The sequence below is a fragment of the Engraulis encrasicolus genome, chromosome 2 (assembly GCF_034702125.1).
Source record: "Engraulis encrasicolus isolate BLACKSEA-1 chromosome 2, IST_EnEncr_1.0, whole genome shotgun sequence".
Classification (NCBI taxonomy): Eukaryota; Metazoa; Chordata; class Actinopteri; order Clupeiformes; family Engraulidae; genus Engraulis; species Engraulis encrasicolus.
In genome coordinates, this window is record NC_085858.1 from 22052645 (window position 1) to 22063562 (window position 10918).

Below are 10918 nucleotides of genomic sequence, written 5' to 3' on the forward strand. Positions count from 1 at the left end.
CAAAGTGAATTTGGGTCTGCCTGGATCTATAGTGAGATGGCAGCCCTGCTGCTGTGGTCAGGTCCTCAGTGGCGGGGCGTGGGCGAGAGGGTCAGGCCACACTCCACTGAGTATTGTTTCCAGTCATTGCATCCTAATGGCTCCAGCCATTGGCTTAATTTCGAAATCAATCAGCTGGACTTTAACCAACAGGCAAGAGCCACAGTAGGTGGAACGAGAGTTTGTTTCTTAACCACTTAAGTGGAAAACTGATACATTAGCCTCTCCGAAAAACCTCACGGTCAGCAAGCAAATGCCTTCGCCCTTGATGAATGAAATTGCACTCCTTATCTGCCCATGGTTTTATTATTTATTTAACGTTTGCTTTTGTTGTGGCTGCTGTTTTGAATCACCTACTCGAGGACACAAAGGTCCAGACAAAAAGATAGTGTTCATTAAGCTAAGACAGGGTAACCTGTCAACAACCTCAGTTAATTCTGTGGTATTTTTGGACACGCGTTAGGCTATTAACAAGTAATAAAACTATAAGATAGTATGATAGTAAAATAATGATAGTAAAACAATATAACTTGTCATTAGTGTTGACAATGTCAGTCTTTGGTATTTTGGACACAAGCCAGGCCTTTGACACTGTAAGAAAGCTGTAACAAGCAACCCGGTAGGTTAGATCATCCCACGTAAATCATTTTGGTTTAACTTTATCTGCACCTTGTAAATGGCTGATCAGTGTGTCTGGTCAGGGTCTCAGCGTGCATCTCCTGAGTCCAGCCGAGGATTGGCCACCAGGGCTCAGGGTTGTAATCCACACATAAAGTTAAAGACCTGCTCTCTTGACTTCCTGCTGTCTGCTGTCCGGAGGCTATGTATCAGCATCAGGACAGATTACCTATCACTGCTCAGTGCTCTGTGCTTAGCTCTGCCGGAAACCATATTTGTGGAGCAATGTGATTGTACCCAAAAAGAACTCCACACAGTAACGCATGCGCGCACGCACACACACACACACACACACACAATCACACAGAATCGTAACTCCCCCCCCCAAACCCCCCCAATCGCCCTGCTCTCGCACACTGCCCACATGTTCTGAGGAACTTTGAGAGTGAATCACCCTGCTCCCATAGCCTGAGGCACTAAGCTTTGGATTGAAGCTAATCGTGATATCTCAAGGTAAGAGAAGAGGAGCAGACTAGGGATAATGTGGGCACAATGAGGGCAGCAAATACACACTGTGCTATTTCAGGAAATGGAGTGCTGATCACTGGATGACGTGGAGGTCTCTGCATTAGAAAAAATACATACTCTTTGATGCATGCTCTTTCCTATATATACTTATTTCATACAGAACTGTTTTGCATTAAAAATGTAGTGACCAGACCAGTGACTGTTAAGTTAAGGGAGAGGAGTTGGCACTTCCTAAAAGCAAAAGTAATTTCTAGCACCGCTGAACTGTCCCTTTCTAAGGGATGAGTCGTTGGTTGGGTGGTCTTTAGTGTCTGCCGTTGCTCTCTTACATGCTTAAGCTTGTGTCCAGAGCAATTTACACTAAAGTGGGTACAGTGACAGCCAGGCCTGGCGGTCAGGGGTCTGGCTCAAGAGCGCCTCATACATGATGAGGGTGAGGAGGCTACAAATGACACATTCACCTGCGTATATTTTTAGCCCCAGGCCTATCATCATCATTTTGATAAGTGTTTAAATGACACGCTGCAGTTGTGGTTAACCTGAGTGGTAGGTGGTGATGTGTGTGCTTCAATTAATGGTAATTTAAATGAATACCCTTAGGGTTATGGTGTTTTTCTTTCTCACTGCCCTCAAGTACAACAACAGAGCGGTTGTCTATGTCGTAAGAGAACATGCAGGAACCATAACAAGATTATGCTATAGCAATTTACTCTTTGTAAACAAGGCACGTGTAAAGTCTTTATATGTACCGCAAATCAGGTTTACTTTCACACACTGTTTACTTAGCCTGGCGATGCCATCCTATGTACTCCACCCAAAGATTTTGGCTCCGCACCTAGTCTGGCGAAACCTTCCTAGCTCGGTTCGCTCACTGTTTAGCCAATCAGCAAACAGTTGAGAGTGGTGAAGCAGAACTCACCTGCGAAGTACGTTACTGATTGGTTAAGCTAACACTATTCACACTTTTGTTTTGTTATTTGTATGCTTTTGTGACACTATTGCCACAATCATGCTAATAAATCACAATATGGGGTTTAATTTGAATTCGGAACTCCACTGAATTTAAATGGCAGAGTAAGATCAGACCGTCTCCCACCTTCCTCGGAGACGGATTCCTCTTAGCTTTCACCAGACTGTTTCACGGAGTCAGCAGTCGACTTTCGCTCAGACTACTGTTTACTCACCCTTGCACTCACATGCAGTATAGTATATGATCTGTATCTGACACTGGCACCGTCACCATGCTGTAATGTGACCCAATATACCATAGATGTCAGATGCCATTTACAATTGGGTGTACCTTAAAGGTGCACTATGTAGAATGGCGGCCAGAGTAGGTATTGTAACTGTGCTGCTCATTGAAACTGTGCTGTCTACTGCCAAATTGAATATTTTCATGAATATTTACTAAATAATGAACTTGTGTTTTCTAGTATGACCAAAGTACAGTCCAAGTCTATTTCTGGAAAGTCCAAATGGCAGGCCATGGAGAAGATCCCCCTTTTCACATATGAAAAACGCAATTTTCCCTGTCATAATGAATACTTAGAATTTAATGTGGTGGTAAGTATTTGTGGAAAAGGTGAAATATGTGAATGGGCAGCATGAATTCTGGAAATAAACTACTAAAATGAAATGATGAAAGTTTCCCTTTATCTCATGGATTACTTCCTGTACAAAACAGAGCCTCCTCTGTTGTGCCCAGTTTGGAGGTCTTGTGATATGCACTTCCATGTTAAGTTTAATGTCCAGGGCTATCTAAAATGGGATCTTTTCAGCACTCTCAGCAACCGTTACAGCCTTGTAAATTATCTGTTGTCGCATACATACAGACTCTGCGCTGTGCGGTGGACCTAATGATTCCCTTGAATCTGACTGCAGATTCCTCCACCCATAAACAGTCTAGCGCTGCAGACCTATAATTTAATCAAGACCTCTGGGAGTAATATACGTGTTGTGAAGTCAGTAATTACCCGTGGCGGAGCAAGTCTCATCAGGCTTTCGAATGTGTCAAGGCGGTGCAGGACCTTGTAGAGAGATGGAAATGGTCCTGGCTGACTAAAGTACATAAAACCCTCCTCTGTTTGTTTCTATCCCCACAGACCATCGAGGTACTGCACTGAGGGGGAGGTTGGGAAAGTTCAAGAGTGGAGTTGCATTTGTGCTGTAATATGTCACAGTCTAGTAATACCCAGAGGCACTTTTAATAAAGACATTAAGTTTCAAAACTCTGCTACTTTGCTATGTTACAAGCTTTTTTGCTTTTACTGCTTTTCTGGCCTTTTCTGTTAGCTGCTTTCTGTGTGACACTACGGTATACCTCCTGTCTGTTTGTTATCACTACTACTCTGTATACTGAGGTACATCAGTAGCTGTAGGTTCAATGTCAAAGGCCTATCTTGTCAATGGTAGAGTAAAGTTACGTTTCATGTATTCATGTTTCATATGTTCATGTCATGTGTGACAAGTATCAGTGTAAATAGGAGTAAGGGTATACTTTGTTGTATACCACCAGGGCTACATAATAATTGGATGAAAAATGTCTTTGTTGCTGTTGAAGGCAGCTGTTGGTGGTAAGCGGTTGCCAGGATATATAGTAGTTAACTGGATTAGGGCGATACCCTGCATGACAGACATCTGAGTCCAAGTTAATTATTGACCTGTCTGACTTTGTGTGTGTGCGTGTGCGCACGTGTGTGAGTGAGAGAGAGAGAGAAAGAAAGAGAGAGATAAAAGGAGAGCTTTTAAGATAGCTTCATAGCAGGCATAGCAAAGCCAGAGTGAAGGAATGTGTCAATATTTGGGATTGTGGCAACAGTGAGATACGTAGTAGACCTGACCTCCAACACATCCACGCTGCTGTGCGCTCACCCAGACCCAAAACATTCCCTTCTGATCAATACGGGTCTGTAGCTCTGAGATTCATCAAAGCTTGGCCATTGGATATGGATCATTAGCGCTTGTCATGTCTGTTGGAGTGTTAAGAAGCTGAAATGGATATTTGTGAGATTCTGTTCATCTTTTGTGATGCTACTGTGAAACAGTTAGTAAATTGTGTGAGATAAAGAGGCATTATATGAGCTTGGTGATGGAAAAGGGAAAGAATTTGTTTTGATCCAAATGTGAAGTTTGACGCTGGCTGTTTCTTTCTACAATTCTTGTCTGTGCAGTGTCTCTGCGCTCTATCCATTCAAAGGCTCCATTCTTAGATCTTGTTGTCAGCGGTTAACTGATTGAACTCAGTAAAAAATGGTCTTGGGTCTTGGTGTAGAAGTTGGTATGACCTGTATTTACTTGTGCTGGTGTGGGCTGTGTGGGAGTTCGACCTGTTCAAAACTTCATAAACAATCTTATCAGTCCTCCTTAGATCTTGTTCTCTTGTCATCTTAGCACACCAGCAGTTACCCTAACTGTTAGAACTCAGTGAGAAATGGTCTTTTGGATCATGGTGTAAAGCATCTTATCAGTCTTCAGATCTTGGTATCTTGACATCTTAACATACCAGCAGTTACAGTAATGTTTAGAATCAAGTGAGAAATTGTCTTTAGTCATGGTGTAGAACTTTTTGGTTTTGGTGGTGTGAGGAAGATCGATCCGTTCGCAAACCTCATAAAACCATTTTGTCAGTTCTCAGATCTTGATTTCTTGTCAGTTTCATGTCTAAGCGCAGCAGCAGTTATCTCTGAGAACCCAGCCAGGGATGGTCTTTGGTCATGGCAGGGAGGAGAAGTGGCTGAGGAGAAGATCTATTTACTTGTGCTGTTATGGGTTGTATGGAATGTCTCCCTCAGTGGGGCGACCATCAGATCAGAGTCTGTTTCCAGTTCACAGTAACAGCAGCGAGCCAGTGAGCGTCATGGCTGTGTTGTTATTGAAGCTGTGCGGCCAGTGCCGGATTAAGATGGCCCGGGGCCCCTAGGCTAGAGGTTGCTATAGGCCCCTGCAGAGGGCAAATTCTGCAACAAAATTACATCATACTTCTGAGCCATGAATGAGGGACGATATGTCTGCCAACTGTGGAGAGGAGTATTAACATTTAAAACGTGACTATTTTTCAAGGCGGCCCTTCGAGGCCAAGGGGACCCCCTGGCAGGTGGGGGCCTCTAGGCTGTAGCCATATCTAGCCTGTGCCTTAATCCGGCCCTGTGTATGGCTTACGGTTATCTGTTGGACACACCATGTGGCAGCGGAGAGCCTGTCTAAAGTTTTTACAATAAACATTGACTGAAGGGTGCAGCTCTTTCGGTGGAAAAAAAGCACATCGGCTGTGTTCACTGGAAGTTCATCTTACTTGTTTTATCAGCGAGAGCCGTTCACGGGCCAGTAGAGCCGCATCTGGGATGAATAGGGGTAATGTTTCATTGTCTTTATGAAGGACATTGTCTACGTCATTATGCCTCTGCAATCATATTTTCCCAACAACTTTATCTATGTACTGCAGGTCAAGAAGAACACTTTAGCAGAATTACTGCCAATTTCAACAGAGTTGTATTGCTCGCCCTACCCTCCACTTCTCATGAGGTCCTGATGACACTGCTTTTTTTTTGTTATTGTTGTTCAGCCCTTTGGAATGATATTCGGAGTACTTGTATGTTCAGGTGCTTTGTTTTAGATGTAAACAAGCCGTCCCCTATGACAGTGTTTCCCAACCTTTTTGGTCTCGCGTACCCCCTAAGCCTCTAAGTTGTGCCATGAGTACCCCCTAATTCATGTTCTATATCACTTTGTCTGTCCTATTGTGACTGCTCCATACATTTTGTCATAGTAGTAAAATTTTTCCAAGTACCCCCCTGCAGTGTGCTCGTGTACCCCTAGTGGAACACGTACCCCTGGTTGGGAAACACTGCCCTATGAGAATGGTCAGGATCTCGGAAAGGGCTCAACAACACCAATTCCAAGTTGTCGGGTACTCTCAAGTCATGAACCAAGTCATGAGCCATATACATACAGTACCTACAAACAAATGTTGAAATTGGCCGGGATTCTCCTTTAAGAAACTGTGTCATCATCACAAGTGTCATCTGTTTTTCCAATTGTTAAATGGCTCATCTCTTCTTCTCTTGAGATAAACTTGACCTCTTTGAGAAGTGGGACAAGAGAGCAGAACACAAATTAAAATTGATTAGCTGAGATATGGTCAGTATATTTCAGACTTGATTTGCTTTGATTCGAAATTAATTGGTTTAGAGCAGTGTTTCTCAACCTTTTTTTTAGGCGAGGCACCCTTTCAATTCATGAAACATTTCAAGGCACCCCAAACCAACAAGCCACAACATGGCATCGCATCCGATACCACACAAGCTTAGAAAAGTAACACATTTGGAGACGTCACACAACCCAGTTCAAAGTTGCAGCTTACTGAGGCGACCTAAATTAACTTCATTGTGCGTAAATGACAGATGACAGATTCCACTGACTAAGCATTAATTTATTAATTTAGACAAATATGTATTATAGTACATCATTTATTTGTCAGCCACGTTCCCGCGGCACACCTGAGGGGGGCCTGCGGCACCCCGGCACCCTGGTTGAGAAACACTGGTTTAGAGTCAGTATAGCATTCAGTATTCCAGACTACTGAGGTCAGTGAGCAAAGTGTATTTTAAAAAAAGGGATCCATTACTACACCATAAATATTATTGTCAGTCCTATCGGTGTGTCATGCTCTGTTCTGATTATTGCTATTTTACGTTCTTTTGATGACGTCAATAGCCTTGTGTCAGCCATCCTCACAGAAAAGATGTATCATTTTCTAAAAATGCATGTTGTCAAACTTGGTTGGCTTTCAAGGTCAAAGTCTCCACTCTCCACTGCACACAAATACCATTCTTTTGTCCACCGAGTTACCATGCACCCATCAACTGAAGACACTAGTGTCTTTTTGCTATAGTGAATCATTCTGGTCTGGTATTGTACTGCCTCTTCACAGTTCATCTACACTGTACTGTACAGTGCCAAGGCAGAAGAATAGGCTTCTGTACACTACAGCACATGGTTTGGGTGTGGAGTTTATGTTCTACAGCAGTTGTTCTCAACCTTTTTGAACAAACGTCCCCTGGACCGTATCATAAGCCGCCCAACGCCCCCGTGACCTCATCATCAACCTGCAACCTTAGTATTGAAAAACGAAATAGACTAAAGCCCTCCAATGGCAACTAAGCACCTCCCCATCCATCTCAACGCCCCCCCTATGGCTCCCCAACGCCCCCTGGAGGGGCTGTAACGCCCCCGGTGAGAAACACTATTCTACAGTAACACAATGAAGCCATACTGTACGCACTAGTCTTGCATGTAGAGAACAACCTTCACATCTTGTCACGTCTCTGCTGCTGGAAACTTGTGCCAGTCACGTTGAAACAGTGTGATGAAACACCATGCTCTTTTGAGTCGCCTTAATTAGCCCCCAACTTCCTTTATGGATGAGAGGGCGGCCCTGGAAACGGTCCAGTGGCTTGAGTGGTCTTTTGAAGATGTGTTGCCTCACCAAGGGACGCTGTGTGTAAAGACTTTAAAGGGCGTGTCTCTCCCTTAAAGGTGGATCACCTGCCAGACTGTCACGGCACTCTATGCCCCCGCCAAACCCCCAGGCCATCCTTTTATGTTGTGACAATATCTCTGTAATGAGTCATTTCGGATACGCACAATTGATGCTGCAAAACCGAGGTACCATTACTATGAATCTTCACATTATCAGCGATGCAAGGCTATATTTTATGGCTATTATTGCTGTGTGTGATGATTAGTTTCCATATACTGTACAGTACACAGATAGCTTGCTCTGGGTCTGAAAGTCATTTTCTAGCCATCAGACATCTCCAGGATGAGTTATAGAGCTCCTGTGCAGCACGGCAGACTGCTGTCTGTGGTGCCGAGTAAAAAACACATTTTTGACAGCCACAAGAGAAGTAGACAAGTATATGTTTGGTAACTCTCTCCACGGGTGGCAAAAATAGTGTCAACTGTGCAGTGACTGTGTGTACAGTACTGTTGTGCACCTGTTGTGCACCATAGGTTACACCCTCCTGTAGGACTTGGTGGTCTATTTCACCTGGTTCATATCCCCGAGTGAGATAATTATTAATCTGTAGTAATTATTAATGAATTGTATCACACGTATATACATTGAACCTAAACTGATGTGAAGAAGTAGGGTAGGAACGGTTAAGTGTTTGTGTACTTCAACTGGGCCATATGACCGCAGTGAATTCTCACACTGTACTTAACCAAAGGCTTCCCATAGTGCGCTCACTCAGGGCAGTGAAAAGAAGCAAAAATGTATTACCAATATTCCAAATATATATGCTGATGTAATGGCATCCATTTTGCTGCATGGCAGGACAAACAAATAGACACCCATTTTGTGTCGTGACTGTCCCATAAAACCAGACGGTGTCTATTGTCTGTGGACTCGAGAAAAAAAAAAGGGAAAGCTGAAATGGCAGTCTATCATTCAAGGTGCATCCTTGGCTGAACTCACCCGCCTTTGATTTGTTGTTGTGCGGGTTGAAAAGGAGTGTACCCTACCGTAAGGCTTGGTGGCTTGCCTCCCTGTTAGGCCAGAAAAAAGTGGAGCTGTGTGAACAGCTCGAGCTCAATTTGCAATTCAAGTACAGCGCCTGCCTGCCGTCGCAGCCACAGCCGCCGCCGAGCCATGGCCATGAGACTGATGCAAGAGCAGGAAGGGAGGAATCATCAGACGGCCCACTTTGGATAAACGTATGCCACTGTGTGTGTCATGCATGTTGTGTGCCCGCATCATATGCTCAAAGGAGGGTCTATTTGTGTCATTTGTTGTGTGTGTGTGTGTAACTGTGTTGGTGAGTCTGTGTGTGTGGGACTGTGTGTTACATGTGTATGTGTGGGACTGTGTGTTACAAGTGTATGTGTGTGTCTGTGTGTGAAGAGGCAGAATTTGTTTTCTTTATTCATTTTCTGTTTGCGTGTGTGACTGTATTTGCTCTTGTTTGTATGCGCGCATGTGTGTGTGTGTGAGTGTGTGCGCGTGCACGCTTGTTTGTGTGTTAATGTGTTTGTGTGTGCATACGTGATCACAGGTGCTGTGATGAAGGCATCGGGAGCCAGTTATTTTCAGGCTTTGGTCTGCACCCTGCTGTGGCCGTGATAAACATCTCGTGGAACAGTCTTAAAAAGCAGAGCATCACGCCCGTCTCACGCTTTTTTACTGATGACTTGCCCTCTTCCAGATAGGCTGTCAGTGGCTGAGATCGAAATCATTCAGTGAGATGGGTGTTCCTCTAAATTCATTTCGGTGATGCTTGATACGACTCAAGACAAACTCTCTGACTCTGACTCTCTTTCTCTCTCTCTCTCTCTCTCTCTCTCTCTCTCTCTCTCTCTCTCTCTCTCGGTATGTGTGTGCGTGTGCATGCGTGTGTGCCTATCGTGCTTTAATTCTAGAATTGTGGTAGTTTTCTATGTACCATTGTTATACTCATATAGCTAAAAACAGTAACATTTGCTTTGTAATTGGGTATTCTACTCTGATCCAGGAAGCGTTGTAAGGGCAATATAATTGAATCCGAATGTCTATTTTAGGTGCAACAAAACATTAATTAATCCCGGTGACCATTTCCCTTGTTTCCTTCCATCCAGAGCATTGTGTCCAAATATGGCACGCAGTTCCGGGGAAATTCCCAACACGACGCGCTGGAATTCCTGCTGTGGCTCCTGGACCGCGTTCACGAGGACGTCAATCCCACCTCCTGCACAAACAACCACAACAAATGCAAAACCTCCGGAAAGGTACTGTATGAGGGAAAGAGTCGATCTTGGCAAACCTCTCACTCTAGTGCTATATATCAGCTCTCCTCACCACCTGTGCTGTGCCCCTGGATAGTCACGGTTGCCGTGGTATACCTGCTGTAATATTTAGATAGAGAGAACAAACAAAATGTTCTTCTCTGACAGACATTTTCATTCGCTGTTGTCTTCTCGGTCTAGATGTATGGGCTTGCTTGATTGTGATAAATGGGCCCCATTTTCCGCCGACTGTAAACCCAGGTCAAGGTCTGTCTTCTGTTTACACATACCATCTTGAGAGCCCAGTCGATGTACAAAGTAGAGTATAACAGCTCTTGATATCTGCTCTGATTCAACACATTGCAGAGCTATGTTTTAGTCTAAAAGCCGAGAAGAAAGAGGCCTGTCTGCTGTATCTCTCTGTTGTGATTCTCAGAGATGTATAAAGTAGTAGAAGTGCTGTTACAGATGTACAGCACTAGTAGTATGTTATTTCTTTTTTTTCTTTTTCTTTTTTGGTCCTTTCCGACTTTATTGATGATAGGACAGTTTGAGTGGACAAGAAGCGAATGGGGAGAGAGATGGGGAGGGGTCGGCAAAGGACCCGGGCCGGGAATCGAACCCGGGTCGGCCGCATGGCAGACGAGTCGTTGGCCACGGCAGGGCCGTAGTATGCTATTTCATGGTAACATTGTTGCCACCATATGGCTGCCATGCCCCTTTTAGGAGACAAGCCAAGGCTCAGAATGAATGGTTTAAAAAAAAAAAAAAATCACACCCATTTACACCAAAACCGATCCCACTTTGTTTTATTGGTGACATGTACAGTACAGTACACTTTATCTGGGTTACCATATTGAACATCTTCAGTTTCACTACTGTGTGCAATTTTAAGAAGTGACAAAACAAGTGATTAGCAGTCTGTTCTCTCCTGCCGCTGTTCCTTTTCGGTGGGGTGGGTGAGTGGGGGGGT

At 44.1% G+C, this 10918-nt stretch overlaps 1 protein-coding gene across 1 annotated transcript in view; it reads left to right on the forward strand.

The window, feature by feature from the left end:
* usp43b (ubiquitin specific peptidase 43b) overlaps nucleotides 1-10918 on the forward strand; it is a 101519-nt gene that overhangs the window by 2993 nt on the left and 87608 nt on the right. The window contains exon 2 of the mRNA XM_063217276.1: nucleotides 9799-9948. Within this exon, the coding sequence (XP_063073346.1) occupies nucleotides 9799-9948 (150 nt within the window). The remainder of the gene's footprint in view (nucleotides 1-9798; nucleotides 9949-10918) is intronic.